The 17,567-nt window shown below is 33.6% G+C and overlaps 1 protein-coding gene across 1 annotated transcript in view; it reads left to right on the top strand.

Moving 5' to 3' along the window:
* The first annotated feature begins 16,975 nt into the window (after positions 1–16,975).
* The window catches only part of LOC134728247 (ribosomal protein S6 kinase beta-1-like), a 28,150-nt gene continuing 27,558 nt past the window's right edge, over positions 16,976–17,567 (top strand). Inside the window, exon 1 of the mRNA XM_063592788.1 lies at positions 16,976–17,202. Coding sequence (XP_063448858.1) covers positions 17,113–17,202 — 90 coding nt within the window. The 5' untranslated portion in view covers positions 16,976–17,112. The remainder of the gene's footprint in view (positions 17,203–17,567) is intronic.

The following is a 17,567-nucleotide window of genomic DNA, read 5'->3' as shown; positions in this document are numbered from 1 at the left end:
AACACTTTGCAATAAATACAGATATAAGTAGACCCCTAAATGAATGTTGTATTCGAATTCAATATTTTATTTAAATCTCATCTCTCAATAATATATAATACAACGTTACATTAAATGTAAAAATATATAAATATAAAAAGAGAGCCATTCTGTACAGAATTACAAGAGACTATAACATTAAAAATTATATATATAATGCATCTATTATAAAACATATTGACATTAACATTATTTACAGTAAAAAATATGTCTACGTCTATTTAAAATAAGATTACAGGCTTTGGCACAGCTACGAATCAGATTATTATCTGTAAATAAAAACACTAACTTCTGTTTATCATCATAAGACATAAAATCACTTTTAAAATGTGTTGCTTCATCAAATAATTTTGTTCTAAAATCAGCATACAAAGGACACGATAAAATAACATGGGCTTCATCTTCTAAAATATTCATACAATTATCACATACTCGATCTTTTAAAATTAATTTTTCAAATCTCCCCGTTTATATTCTTAGTGGTGCTACACCAAATCGAAATTACACGATAAAATAACATGGGCTTCATCTTCTAAAATATTCATACAATTATCACATACTCGATCTTTTAAAATTAATTTTTCAAATCTCCCCGTTTCTATTCTTAGTGGTGCTACACCAAATCGGAATTTGGCAAAAGAACTCCTTTGCGAAAATGGCATTGGAATTTTACAATAAGTTTCTGTTTCAAAACTGTTCTTAAATAGATTATATGTACGAAGTTTGTTACCACCTTTACCAGATAAAGCTTTCTCTGATTGTAAATTGCCTTGCCACTGTTCGACATATTTACTAAACATTTTAGACATAACAGTATTGACAACTGAGGAACTATCAACATAATCTGTAATGAAACACAAATGTTCTGCATTATATTTAGAAAACGTTTTCCTTACATAAAAATTCCAATTTTTTATACACTTATGTTTTTTTACTCATAATGTCTGCCCAAATGAATTTTTTTCTGTTTAAACACTCAGAACTGATATTGTTCAAACGGCACCATAGTCGAATTAAGCATTGCCATTGTTTTTGAAAGATAGGTATCCACCCCATATCCCCTGCAACTGCAGCATTTGGAGTATATTTACCCACTCCGAGAACAAATCTGCAGCTCTATTATGGATGGCATTTATAAAAGAAAAATTTTTGCAACCCCAAATACCAGCACCATATTCAACAATTGGAAGCACCAAACTCTAATATAATTTTGAAAAGACATTATGAGTAACACCACCTAAGATTTGGCACTTGGCTATAACAAGGCCAAGTGCTCTATTTGCAGACGCTGCAACAGCTTAGCAGTTACATTATAATCTAAAAATTCACTTAAAACTAAACCTAAATATGTATAAGTAGTAGAATATTCAATGATATCATTCCCACATTAAAATTCAACATGTGACTTATCAACAGAAGGTGTTCTAAAATGCACAATATTACACTTTATGGAATTAATGGTCATACAATTATCTCCACACCATATATCTAATGCATTTAACAGAATTTGTAATTCTTTTTCATCGTTTGCAAGTAAAACCACATCATCAACATAAAGCAAAATACAAACTTTTTCATTATCAATATCAAAACCACACTCATATGATTTCAAGAATGAAACTAGGTCATTAATATATTAATTTAAAAAACAAGGGAGATAATGGGCATCCTTGTTTAAGACCACTATTAATATTAAACCATTCTGATAAATGGCCGTTTAATCGTACTGAACATAATATATTTGAATAAATAGACTGTATAGCAGCACAAAAATTTTCAGCCACCCCCATTACATTTAACTTTGACCATATAGTATATTTCTATTGATGGTATCATATGCCTTTTTAAAATCAATAAACGCACAAAAAGTAGATTTAAGAAGCTTCTTTCTAACTTCAATTATGTTTGTAAGAGAAGAAAATTGGTCTATAGTGCTTCGATTTTGACGGAAACCATTTTGTTCGTCGACTAATATGTTATTGTCATCTATCCATTGCACAAGCCTTTCGTTAAAAATATTACAATAAAGCTTATAGGAAACACAAGTTTTGAATTAACATTCCCATCTTGATCTATGACCTCCATGAGAATTACTGACTTCCGGTTTTCCGCTACCCCAATTTTACCAATTTTTTTCCAGAACTGCTGTTGGTTTCTTTTTGATTCCAACATCAGGTCCTGCTGCATACTAAACCAATACTTTCGCTTACATTTTTGAACCTCCCTGTCAAAATATTTTCTCTTCTGTACATAAACCGACTTCAATTCAGAAGCACGTGAACTATTATTAAATTTATTCCACGTTTTTTTTGGCCTTGCACATATCAATTCATAACTTGTTTAAATCATCATTCCACCAAGGTTTCTTGATTCTATGTTTCTTGTTTGTAAGACTACAACCACATATACATACATTTTTACATGTTAGTTTGTCATTCATTTCACCTTCTACAGTTTTACAAAACGATGAAAATATATCATTTACACAACTTTGTTCTTCTTTAATTATATCAAACTTTTCTATAAAAGATTTTATTTCTAAATATATATAATCAGTATTCATAAAATCCGTTGGTAAGTTTTTACAATTATATTTAATAAAACTAGACAGTTTTAATTCTTCTTTTTTTAGCAATTCTACGGAAATAAATGAGCTCAGATCAAAATTCCATTTAATCAATGAATGATCAGAAATCAACTTTAAATCCACCCCTGATAAATCATAGCCCGCCAAAGTCACCAGGTCATTGGCTCTTATCACTGCAAAATTGCTAAATAAATGTAAATAATCATACGGTACAATACAATAGTCTACCACTGAACAGCCTTTTGTTGATATACATGTATAATCATTGTTAACAAAGTTTCTACAGTTAAGTATACAACAGTTCACGCTAATTAAAAAATCAATAAATGTGTTACTATAAGAATTACATTTAAAATCAACTACATCTCTTGGACATAGATCATCGACACCAACAATATAATCGTTTTCATCTCCACATCTACTATTAAAATCTCCACAAATCAAAAAGGGACCAGAATTTTGATGGTCATACACCTGTGTAATTATTGTGTCAAAAAGTACATCTTTATCAACCTGCCTGGTTGAGTTTTCAGGAGGCAAATATGCTACACATATATTAAATCTAAAGTCTGAATTTTCATGTTTAAAAGAGACCCACAAAATACACTCAAATGATGTGTCTAACACTTCAATATCAAACATTTCGTAATAAGATTTTTTAACAAACAGTCCTACCCTACAAAAAAAATCTAGCACTTTGCAATAAATACAGATATAAGTAGACCCCTAAGTGAATGTTGTATTCGAATTCAATTTTTTCAATTCAATATTTTATTTAAGTCTCATCTCTCAATAATATATAATACAACATTATATTAAATGTAAAAATATATAAATATAAAAAGAGAGCCATTCTGTACAGAATTACAAGAGACTATAACATTAAAAATTATATATAGAATGCATCTATTATAAAACATATTGACATTAACATTATTTACAGTAAAAAATATTTCTACGTCTATTTAAAATAAGATTACAGGCTTTGGAACAGCTACGAATCAGATTATTATCTGTAAATAAAAATACTAATTTATGTTTATCATCATAAGACATAAAATCACTTTTAAAATGTGTTGCTTCATCAAATAATTTTGTTCTAAAATCATCATACCAAGGACACGATAAAATAACATGGGCTTCATCTTCTAAAATATTCATACAATTATCACATACTCGATCTTTTAAAATTAATTTTTCAAATCTCCCCGTTTCTATTCTTAGTGGTGCTACACCAAATCGAAATTACACGATAAAATAACATGGGCTTCATCTTCTAAAATATTCACACAATTATCACATACTCGATCTTTTTAAAATTAATTTTTCAAATCTCCCCGTTTCTATTCTTAGTGGTGCTACACCAAATCGAAATTTGGCAAAAGAACTCCTTTGCGAAAATGGCATTGGAATTTTACAATAAGTTTCTGTTTCAAAACTGTTCTTAAATAGATTATATGTACGAAGTTTGTTACCACCTTTACCAGATAAAGCTTTCTCTGATTGTAAATTGCCCTGCCACTGTTCGACATATTTACTTAACATTTTAGACATAACAGTATTGACAACTGAGGTACTATCAACATAATCTGTAATGATATACAAATGTTCTGCATTATACTCAGAAAACGTTTTCCTTACATAAAAATTCCAATTTTTTATACACTTATGTTTTTTACTCATAATGTCTGCCCATATGAAAATTTTTCTGTTTAAACGCTCAGAACTGATATTGTTCAAACGGCACCATAGTCGAATAGACCACTTTCGAGTTCATCCGTCAGCGGAAAAAAATCGTCAATTATACGCGCCTTTATCATCGTCATTTGTGCGTTTAGGGGCGTCGTCACTTCCCTTCCAATGTTGAGCGAGTGCTTGGAAAACTATAATTCTATATTGTACGAATTATTCGGAAAATTGAATTCTAAAAATTGACAATCAACACTGCTGTCATTAGGAAATTGTCAGTAAGTACCTACAGAGCAACCATTATTTCTAGTTTATCCTGCACAAATACGATCACTAAGACGCTTGATGGACGTAAATTGTGCAGGGATACAGGCGAGCCCCTCTATCTGGTAAATGACGTCATAAAGGCGTGTATAATTGACGAGTTTTTGCCGGTGACGGATGAACTCGAAAGTGGTCTATTAAGCATTGCCATTGTTTTTGAAAGATAGGTATCCACCCCATATCCCCTGCAACTGCAGCATTTGGAGTATATTTACCCACTCCAAGAAAAAATCTGCAAGCTCTATTATGGATGGCAGTTATAAAAGAAAATTTTTTGCAACCCCAAATACCAGCACCATATTCAACAATTGGAAGCACCAAACTCTTATAATTTTGAAAAGACATTATGAGTAATACCACCTTAGATTTTGTACTTGGCTATAACAAGGCCAAGTGCTCTATTTGCAGACGCTGCAACAGCTTAGCAGTTACATTATAATCTAAAAATTCACTTAAAACTAAACCTAAATATGTATAAGTAGTAGAATATTCAATGATATCATTCCCACATTTAAATTCAACATGTGACTTATCAACAGAAGGTGTTCTAAAATGCACAATATTACACTTTTTGGAATTAATGGTCATACAATTATCTCCACACCATACATCTAATGCATTTAACAGATTTTGTAATTCTTTTTCATCGTTTGCAAGTAAAACCACATCATCAGCATAAAGCAAAATACAAACTTTTTCATTATCAATATCAATACCACACTCATATGATTACAAGAATGAAACTAGGTCATTAATATATAAATTAAATAACAAGGGAGATAATGGGCATCCTTGTTTAAGACCACTGTTAACATTAAACCATTCTGATAAATGGTCGTTTAATCGTACTGAACATAATATATTTGAATAAATAGACTGTATAGCAGCACACAAATTTTTAGCCACCCCCATTACATTTAACTATGACCATATAGTATATGTCTATTGATGGTATCATATGCCTTTTTAAAATCAATAAACGCACAAAAAAGTAGATTTACGAAGCTTCTTTCTGACTTCAATTATGTTTGTAAGAGAAGAAAATTGGTCTATAGTGCTTCGATTTTGACGGAAACCATTTTGTTCGTCGACTAATATGTTATTGTCATCTATCCATTGCACAAGTCTTTCGTTAAAAATATTACAATAAAGCTTATAGGAAACACAAGTTTTGAATTAACATTCCCATCTTGATCTATGACCTCCATGAGAATTACTGACTTCCGGTTTTCCGCTACCCCAATTTTACCATTTTTAGCTCACCTGGCCCGAAGCTTTTCTCATTACTTGGCGTCCGTCGTCCGTCGTCCGTCGTCGTCGTCGTCGTCGTCGTCCGTCGTCGTTAACTTTTACAAAAATCTTCTCCTCTGAAACTACTGGGCCAAATCAAACCAAACTTGGCCACAATCATCATTGGGGTATCTAGTTTAAAAAATGAGTGGCGTGACCCGGTCAACCAACCAAGATGGCCGCCACGGCTAAAAATAGAACATAGGGGTAAAATGCAGTTTTTGGCTTATAACTCAAAAACCAAAGCATTTAGAGCAAATCTGACATGTGGTAAAAATGTTTATCAGGTCAAGATCTATCTGCCCTGAATTTTTCAGATGAATTGGACAACTGGTTGTTGGGTTGCTGCCCTCCAATTGGTAATTTTGAAGAAATTTTGCTGTTTTTGGTTATTATCTTGAATATTATTATGGTTAGAGATAAACTGTAAACAGCAATAATGTTCAGCAAAGTAAGATCTACAAATAAGTCAACATGACCTAAATGGTCAATTGACCCCTTAAGGAGTTATTGCCCTTTATAGTCAATTTTTAACAATTTTCATTAATTTGGTAAATTTATGTAATTTTTTACCAAATATAGTTCTCTGTTACTAATGGGCAAAGTTCATGATAGATATAATTGTAAGAAGCAAAATCGTTCAGTAAAGTAGGAACTTCAAACACATCACCATCACCAAAATACAATTTTGTCATGAATCCATTTGTGTCCTTTGTTTAATATGCACATAGACCAAGGTGAGCGACACAGGCTCTTTAGAGCCTCTAGTTTTCCAGAACTGCTGTTGGTTTCTTTTTGATTCCAACAACAGGTCCTGCTGCATACTAAACCAATACTTTCGCTTACATTTTTGAACCTCCCTGTCAAAATATTTTCTCTTTTGTACATAAACCGACTTCAATTCAGAAGCACGTGAACTTTTATTAAATTTATTCCACGTTTTTTTGGCCTTGCACATATCAATTCATAACTTGTTTAAATCATCATTCCACCAAGGTTTCTTGATTCTATGTTTCTTGTTTGTAAGACTACAACCACATATACATACTGATAAATCATAGCCCGCCAAAGTCACCAGGTCATTGGCCTTTGGTTGATACACATGTATAATCATTGTTAACAAAGTTTCTACAGTTAAGTATACAACAGTTCACGCTAATTAAAAAATCAATAAATGTGTTACTATAAGAATTACATTTAAAATCAACTACATCTCTTGGACATAGATCAACGACACCAACAATATAATCGTTTTCATCTCCACATCTACTATTAAAATCTCCACAAATCAAAAAGGGACCAGAATTTTGATGCTCATACACCTGTGTAATTAGTGTGTCAAAAAATTATCAACCTGCCTGGTTGAGTTTTCAGGAGGCAAATATGCTAAACATATATTAAATCTAAAGTCTGAATTTTTATGTTTAAAAGAGACCCACAAAATACACTCAAATAATGTGTCTAACACTCCAATCTCAAATATTTCGTCATGAATTATTTGAGATTAAACGATAACCAACATTTTGTGCAACAGTACTTTCATAAGTTCTATGTATCTTTATATTCAACGTAGCAGATGCGGATTGATTTCCTATGAGATAACTATATACTACAGACTAGCGAATACCAGAGCGCAAATGCTGAAATGTCTCATCTGCTTTACTTATGATAGTACCAGAACACACCTGCGAAATAGAGCTTGGTTGAAAGTTTGTAAACTGTTGTAAGGAGAAGTTTTGTAAAATATTTCATGTCCGCTGAACTTCAGAAAAGATATCAAAATTCATGGGTACATCGAAACAGTTTAAGCCCTCTCCCTTGCTTCCAAAGTCCGTTATTACTTTTTTTCTCTTAAATTCAATTATTTTCGCGTTTCTGTATACTATGAACATACGTATCTATATTATAAGTATCAAAGTGTATTTAATTTTCTATTAACTGTTAATTCTGCTATATTTTATAGACAGTCTATATACTAGTATATTAAAGTAGTATATTAGTCATAGTATACATGCAGATAAACGCGAAAATAATTGACCTGTCCCCGTCCTAGTACATTGTCTGCAAGTTTAAACCGAGGTATAATAGTAGTGGTTCTTACGATCTAAAAACGCCCTGGTTGGCTTTGTAGCTCACCTGGGCGGCCAAGTCAGCTTTTCCCATCACTTGGCGTCCTGCGTCCGTCGTCGTTAACTTTTACAAAAACCTTCTCCTCTGAAACTACAAGGACAAATTTTACCAAACTTGGCCACAATCATCACTGGGGTATCTAGTTTAAAAAATGTGTCCGGTGACCCTGTCAACCAACCAAGATGGCCGCCATGGCTAAAAATAGAACATAGGGGTTAAATGCGGTTTTTGGCTTATAAATCAAAAACCAAAGAATTTAGATCAAATCTGACATGGGCAAAAATTGTTCATCAGGTCAAGATCATCTGACCTGAAATTTTCAGATGAATCAGACAACCTCTTGTTGGGTTGCTGCCCCTCAATTGGTTATTTAAGGGAAATTTTACTGTTTTGTTTTATTATCTTGAATATTATTATAGATAGAAATAAAGTGTAAACAGCAATAATGTTCAGCAAAGTAAGATTTACAAATAAGTCAACACGACTGAAATGGTCAATTGACCCCCTAAGGAGTTATTGTCCTCTATAGTCAATTTATAACGATTTTCATAAAATTTGTAAATTTTTACTAACATTTTCCACTGAAACTACTGGGCAACGTTCATTCTAGATAGAAATAATTGTAAGTAACAAGAATGTTCAGTAAAGTAAGATGTAAAAACACATCACCATTACCAAAACACAATTTTGTCATGAATCCATACACCAAGGTGAGCGACACAGGCTCTTTAGAGCCTTTAGTTTATTTTTCATTTTTGTTATCTATCAAACGATTGGTTCTCAATGTTAAAACCGGAAGTCATATCTGACTTAAAAGTAGGTCATAATCTTTCAGTCAGTTTAATTGAAGTCTGGAGCTGGCATGTCAGTTAACTGCTAGTAGTCTGTTGTTATTTATGTATTATTGTCGTTTTGTTTATTTTCTTCGGTTACATCTTCTGACATCAGACTCGGACTTCTCTTGAACTGAATTTTAATATGCGTATTGTTATGCGATTATTTTTCTACATTGGTTAGAGGTATAGGGGGAGGGTTGAAATCTCACAAACATGTTTAACCCCGCCGCATTTTTGCGCCTGTCCCAAGTCAGGAGCCTCTGGCCTTTGTTAGTCTTGCAATATTTTAATTTAAGTTTCTTGTGTACAATTTGGAAATTAGTATGGCGTTCATTGTCACTGGACTAGTATATATTTGTTTAGGGGCCAGCTGAAGGACGCCTCCGGGTGCGGGAATTTCTCGCTACATTGATGACCTGTTGGTGACCTTCTGCTGTTGTTTTTTATTTGGTCGGGTTGTTGTTTCTTTGACACATTCCCCATTTCCATTCTCAATTTTATTCTATTGAATACGGAATCAATATCGCGTTTGAAGTACTCGTACTGATCACTGCTTAATTAACACTACTCACTTTTTGGACAAATCATCATGGAAATCCTCGAGGAATTGAGCGCTTTGTTAGCCGCCATGAAGTTGACTGGAAAAGAACCTGCCTGGAAGTTCTCGGCAAGTTCTGATCAGGTGACAGTACAGTTTATGTGGACCAAGGCTAAGGAAAAAGGCATCCTCGATTAAATCCAAGCCGGCCCTGAAAAAGAGTAAGCCACCATCCACCAGGAGAAGAGACGCCAAGCGTTATGACCAGTGGGTGACAAACAAAACAGCCGTGGTACCTGCTGAACAAGTCCAACAAACCACCATCACGCCACCGCCTGGTATTTTACACCTTCGCAAATGACAGAGGCAAGCGCAGCAGGATCGACTTCGAAGAAGGGTTTGACATCGACCACCCAAACCTACTGCGCACACCACCACACACATCGCCCGTCATCAATGAAGAATCCAAAGAGGCGATGCAAACAGCCATACTAGCAGCACGACCTGATACTCCGTACCAACACTCTTGTGATTTTGTACAAAATTCAATTCTGTCATAACAAAATCATTTTTGTATTACAAAATTGACTTTTGTTAGACAAATTTAACAAAATTCAATTTTGTCAATTTTGAGTAACAAAAGTCAATTTTGTGTAACAAAAGTCAATTTTGTGTAACAAAGGTCAATTTTATGTAACAAAAGTCAATTTTGTGTAACAAAAGTCAATTTTGAGTCGATTTTGTATGCAAATTAGTTCACAGAATCCAAACTAAACTAATTTGCATACAAAATTGACTTTTGTCCCCTAATTTTCAAATTAGGTAACAAAAGTCAAGTCTGTGTAACAAAAATTAATTTTGTCATGACGAAAGTGACTTTTGTCCACTGAAAGATAATTTTGTATGACAAAATTTTAAATTTGTAGTATGTTACAAATTTTGTCAAACTGAACACATTTTTGTTGAACAAAAGTCACTTTTGTCCGTACAAAATTGAATTTTGAGTACAAAACCACAAGAGTCCCATTCGGCGCTCCGTAGTCCGAGTAAAATAAAGGCCAAAAGACAAACAGACTCCGATTTATAAAATAGGTTACTACAGTCCGCAATATCCAGACAGGATAGCCGGACGTAAAACATCTACATATCATCGAATCAATATCCGGACGCTTTATTTGGTGTTTTTTTTTTTTATCCCAAAATAACCCAAACTGAATAGTCATAAGAATGGATGACAAATGCGACCATGCATAGTACCTATAGGACACAGAGGCATGATGATTAATTTATTGTGGGAGGAAGAGAAGCGACACACAAAATGAGGTCTTCTCGTTTAATAATATAGATACTTGTTGAGCGTCTGTAATATCAAGGGTTTTTACCAGAAGTGTCAAATACGCTTAAGATTGTCAATAGTTCATAAAAGGGGTTAAGGTCAGATGAACTATGTCATACCATGGAAGTAATATTGAATATTATTCATGGTCATACAGATCTCTAAAACATCCCGTATACCTAATATAGGTGTTCCTATCCTTGCAGTACATTACAAACTGACAAATGTAATAAATTCGGAATATAAGGTCGAAAGTATATGAACCCTGACCGACAGCCAGACATCTTACTATCAATATAGCAAATGCAGTTGATATCATATATGAAACACGCAGACAGACATGTACACCATACACCAAATACCGTGGCGCTATAGAATACAGGTATATAACGGCCAAACCACATAAAACGAACATTGCCAACTGATCCATGATAATCAGCCGATTAAGCTATGTTCATACTGCCGATCAGATCAACTCGATCAAGCCCAATCAAGACAAATTATGTGATCGGGAGACTGGTTTGACTCAATCGACAAGAATGTACGGGATGGTCTATCTTGCTCGTCATCGATCTCACTTTCTACTCGGGTGTTTTAGACATGTAAAAATCATTCGAGTAAGGATCGAGAAGCAAGTCACTCGAGAAGAGATCGATAATTCGTCGAGTAGTGGTCGAATTGATCAGGAAAGGATCGTTTAGAGATCGAGTTTGGTGGGAATTCAAAATTTACCAATCAGTACTCAATCATTTCGACCTTTGCTCGACTAATGTCCGATCATTTCCAGATTAACTCGACCAATGCCCGGTCGCTTTAAGATCACTGCGACTTGTATATTTATATTATCCCAGAACAACTCGACCAATACCCGATACTTTCGCGACCATATTTTACCACTCTTCGATCTCTACTCGGCAATACACGAGAAGACATGACTGCTACACGATTCTCTAAAAGTATGTGCAGATCTGATTAACTCTCATAACTCTTCTTCCGCAAAAATATATTGGCAACATCATTTTAAACTGTACAAAAATTCCTCCATGTACAGTTCGTGTCATTATTTTTGCAAGGCGGTGTAGCATTTTAAAAGAGCGACAAAATACACTCAAGAAAAAATCAAACTGAAGAGGTCAAAAACAAACCGACAACAGCCATAGCGAAAAACGGTAACCGATGAGATTGCTAAAGACAAACAGTAGTCAACATAACATAGAAAACTAAAAACTTAGAAACACGTAATTCAACAAAACTGGAATGATCTCAAATGTTCAAATGATCTCATAAATAGAATTCAAATGTATTGTATGATTAAGAAAATTCGTTTTGCCGTACACTTTTTCAGTTTCGTCTCTGCAGAAGATGATAAAATTAACAAACAGTTGAGTTTACCTTGATATGGTCCACTTAGGTACACAGTTTAAATAACCAATTGTTGTCAGGTATCTATTGTCCATCTAATGTCCATGTCAATTAAAAATGCTCACCTTAATTTTTACCTGTGGGGAAGTTCTCAAACCTGTTTCCCAACTTAATTTATTTTGGCACCTTCTGGAGGAATGAAAAAAAGTGCACGGCAAAATCCTGGTAAGTTTTTATTTTTCTAAAACATAAAACATACTTAAAATTCATTTATCTAGGGCATGCTATTCCTGATTTTTTTTACATATGCACAGGTTTGTCTGTACTCGGAGTAAATTTTGAGGTGAAAATACGGCCATTTTAGACATAGGGTCCACATGAACCTTAAGGGAAGAATTTTCATGTAGCCGTGAAGACATTCAAGATATTCTCCACTACCTTCTTTTTTTCTGCCACTATACAAGACTTCGGTATCATTCACTGGAAACCGGAAAACAGGTCTTAACAAGCATGAGAGAGTTTTTTGAAAACGGATATTTCTTAACGACATTATATTTCTCTCCAATGAAAACGTTTCCAAAACCAGTAATTAGTGAAATCAGCGTTGTGGAAATGCTTCAAAACTTGTTTTGTTAGCTGTAGTGAGTTAAATTAACGTTTTTGGAATGTTTTATTAATTGGTTTGCTAACCTATTATATATTGATTAAACTCTTATAACTCAATAAAATAGAAAAAGCCTACGAAAACTATTGTCATGACTATGTCTCTAGATAAACGGATTTGAGTTTCCTATTAGACAGAATTAAAAATCCAAAGCGAATATGAAATTGAGGAAGTTATTGAGCTACCATTTGATTTTTAGGGGGCTGGGATGAAAAAAAATGGTCCTGCATTTTTTTTTTAGTGATAATCTATGTCCTGCCCTTTTTATTTTTCACTCTTTTCGGTCCTGCCTTTTTTGTCTTAGTTTGTCCTGACTAAAATAAATTGTCATCCTGCCTTTTTTTTTGGCCAAGTTTCTCATCTTGACTTTTTTTATAGGATGAAGTATATATTGTATGGCAAGTCTAAAGTTATAATTGTTGTGTCTTGTAAACTTGTTTTTCTGCATTTTGCTCTCCGTTTCTTGTTGGTTATTTTTTCTTCTTTATAGCTGACCTGGCCCTAAGGGGCAAGTGAGCTTTCCTCGTCACTTGGCGTCCGTCGTCCATCGTTAACTCTTACAAAAATCTTCTCCTCTGAAACAACTAGACCAAACTTGGCCACAATCATCATTGGGGTATCTAGTTTTGAAAATGTGTTCGGTGGCCCGACCAACTAACCATGATGGCCGTTATGGCTTAAAATATAACATAGGGGTAAAATGCAGTTTTTGGTTTATAACTAAAAACCCAAAGCATTTAGAGCAAGTCTGACAAGATAAAATTTTTTATCAGGTGCAGATCTATCTGCCTTGAAATTTTCAGATGAATCGGACAACTCGTTCTTGGGTTGCTGTCCCTGAATTGAAATTTTAAGGATATTTTGCCGTTTTTTTGTTATTATCTTAAATATTATTATAGATAAACTGTAAACGGAAATAATGTACAGCAAAGTAAGACAAAGTGAATAAAGTGTCCGGATAGGATCCTGGTTTTTCGAGTGTTTTGATCGGGCTTTTTCGAGTTTGAACACTTTTTTTCCGAGTGAATGTGAACAAAAATGTAAACTTCCTTTCTAAAAAGACGTGATATAGACACTTAAGTTTAGTATACAAAGTTATATTATGTTTGATATGAAAAGATATTACTAATCCGACAATATTTTTCGTATAAAAAGTTTAGACACATGTAAGCCTTAAAATGCTTTAATTCCAAAATACAGAATAAAGCCACATAACGTGACTGATAATGTTGAAGGAATTGCATACATGGAATCTATATATCATTAAAAATACAGACACTTTACAAAAAATCTTGTTTTTGCGTTGAAAACGACTTTTCGAGACTAAATTCATTTCTTCATGTTCGGGTTTTTTCGAGAACAGTCCGGGCTTTTTCGTATGTCCGAATTTTTTTTAGTGATTATAATTTTTTTCTATGGCTTAAAAAGCTATGTGTCAGTGAATTTACGTTCGAAAACAATAAACAAACGTTCAAATTAATGTCTTTTCCAGACATGAACCAATCCATTTGTCAGATTGTTAATGGTGACTGTTCTAACACTTAAATGTTTTAAACATTCGTCCATTTTTTATATGTGTCGTGTACCTAAAAAAGAATTGGACAAGTAATTACTTGTAGAATTGTATTTGTACAAGTGATAACTTGTATGATGCCCTTGTACAAAATGTTTGTTCAAGTAATAACCTGTACAAAATAATAACATGCACACGACATATATATTGCTGTTTGTCATATCTTTTAACTTAGTACAGTATATACTCGTGATGTCAACAATATTATGTAAGCATAGATAATTTGGATTGAGACTTGCATACAGATGGTTTTTATTCCCAATGAGCTATTCATTTCATTGTGAATTATGTATACAATCTAATTCAAATGTTTTTGTCAATTAAAATAGAAAAGGGGCGGAGTAAGTGTGTATGTGTTTGGTTTTATTTCTCTCCATTTTTTCTTTATGGATTTTTGTATTGATTCGAAGGATGTGTTGTATTGCATAGAATTTTTCTGAGTCTTCTTTGCTTCCGGTACTGAGGTTGACTACTCCGTTTTCTAATAAACAACTGCGCCATGCAGTTGTGGGTTCAGCCATTTGAAAAATAAGGGGCGTGTGTTCCCAATATAGAAGAAAGGATGGGGGGTCCTGATGAACTTTAAATGTTACATATTATAGAACAATAAAATTATGCCGGAATGCCGGAATCTTCAAAAATACAGAGTCACGTTAGAAACAACGAAACTCAAAAAGTCGCACATACAAAACACACCTATCAAAAATGAAAGATAATACAAACACATAGACAGAATGTATAAGTACCGAGCAACGTCAAATGGCTTTCAATTTAAACAGACCAAACAGTAAAAGCAATATTAATAATTGAACAAAGACAAATAAAAGACCAATGTAATTCTTAAATAGTTCAGATTACAAACAACTTCAGTACGCAGAATCTATTCATCAAGGTCATCATGTTTTATTTGTGAAGTTGATACGAAATATTTATAAACAAGATCTTGATATCTTTCGATGAACTTTTTTTTGGAAAAAAGGACCAGACGTTCTTTGGCATACGTCTGGTTCATACCACTGGTTCACCAACTTTCTGCTCAGACACTGGTGACGTTTTACAAAGTCTGAGTAGGAGCTACAAGCTCTTGACTATGGAATAAGTTGGGAAATGTATATCCCATATATTGCTACGACGTTGGGGGAAATTTATACTTCCAAAATGTAAATCGTCTCGTTTGTCATAGATTCTGGTACTGAGATGACTGTGTATGTCAAATTCGAGATGTAAGTTTAAAAATGAGGCAGAGGAAGCCGTGTCTGTTGTTTCATTAATTTCTAGTTCTGGGGGATATATTAATGGAACCCAATCAGAAAAGTTCCAATTGTTAATGGAAAGAACATCATCAATATATCTGAAAGAGAAATTAAATAATCTGACTTATTTAATAGTCTTATTTTTTTAACAAGCGTCTGAAGGAACAACGATTCGTTTAAAAATAAGAAGAGGTCAGCAAGGAGAGGTGCACAGTTCGTTCCCATAGAAATGCCGACAGTGTGTTGAAAAAGTCTACCTCCAAATTCAACAAAAATATGTTGTCAGTGATAAGAAACTCAAACATACCGATCACTGGTTCCTCTGTGTAGCATTGTTTACCCTTTTGTTGACTTTTAACAAAATATGCCTTATGAAATCCCAAAGTAATACATTTATTGAACATGCTGTTAAATCATGGTTCGTTCACTTTTGATTGTACTTCGTCTGTTTCTCAAAATATAATTTGTATAAAAGTTCACATGGAAAATTAAACCCTAATTTCTAGATGTAACTCTGCCAAGTTATAAATCAGTGAAGCTGCACTAGTATGATTTGCTGGGCGATGATCTACCGTGGCACTATTCTTTATTTCGAGTTGATTTTGGGATAGATGAGATCAAAATGATCTCCATGTATTGAATTAATTAGTGAACAAAAATATCAGTTGTAAAGTTGAACGTGAACACAAATGGTGAAGTTAAATGAATGTGCTACAAAAAAAGCTGGCTCCCATTAAAATGTTTCCATTAATTCGGTCGTTTGAAAAATGCGTCCAACAAAACGTAAATAAGAAATATGTTACCAAGAAATGCCAACCAAACTATTGTTTTCAACTGAGTACTAAATTTGTTTCTCCGTATTCACTAATAAATAATCAAATCGTTATTGTAAGATGATCTAAGATCATTTTTGTATACCTATTTGCAGTGGTGGATCCATAACTTTTCATATTAAAGGGGGCCCACTGACTGACCTAAAAGATACTTATTTAAAGATCCGCCTATGGTTTAGAGGTGTACTCTATTTGGGAAGTTTCTAAAATGGACTTATAGTTTTAATTTGGTCCCTGCAGGTGCGCTTTACAATTTTCTGGGCCTAACTCAATATCAAATAATTGAAAGTTTTCAAATTTTTTTTTTTAGGTTTTATCGCATAAGAATGCAATTGTACGGTTTTCTTGTGAATTATTCGTGCATACATTGTAGTTCTAGTTCTATGAAGAAACTATCACTACAGAGCTGGTATCGCACCGTTTCTAAAAATGGAACAAAGGGAGGACCAATGAAATTAGCTGTTCTTTTGAAAATGACTTCCGTTATTGTTTAAATGGAATTTAATTGGATATCCTTCAACCGGAAGAGTGTTCCATGTGATATTTTCTACGTCATTAGGAATCCCTCGCCTTAGTTCCTAACGTCGTTGTCTGAATGAATGTAAAACAATCCTAATTTACAAGACAGACATATACAGATTTATCCAAATGTAGTAGCATGGCTGGTGTTTTTGATCTAGAGCTTCATGATACCCCTGAAGGGGAGGAGGATATTTCAGACGACGATTATTTTGAGCCTGATGAACCAGTACGTATGGTGCCATTTATTAAACAGTTATAAAAATTATATGACACACCGATGATGCAACTTTTTCAATCTTAACCAAGTGTGTATTTTCAAGATAAAAGCTTCTTTTCAAAAATCTATGAGGGTATGCACAGTCTTTTTCTTAATCCTCACCATGCTTACCTGATCTTACCTGTTGATCTAGATCAATTATCTACCTAAATATGAATCCATTTCAGTTAAAAAAAACCATACAAGATCTCACTTTTGGGTCTTAGTGTGACACTGGATTGCTGATATATTGGTAAGCGTGGTTGACACTTGAAACTACTGTGCCGTGAAAACGGGAAATAAAATATAGCGGGACACAGGGAATTACCAAGAAA

Source organism: Mytilus trossulus, chromosome 8 (genome assembly GCF_036588685.1).
Source record: "Mytilus trossulus isolate FHL-02 chromosome 8, PNRI_Mtr1.1.1.hap1, whole genome shotgun sequence".
Classification (NCBI taxonomy): Eukaryota; Metazoa; Mollusca; class Bivalvia; order Mytilida; family Mytilidae; genus Mytilus; species Mytilus trossulus.
Note: the sequence above shows the minus strand (reverse complement) of the source record. Positions and strands in the feature narration are given on the sequence as shown.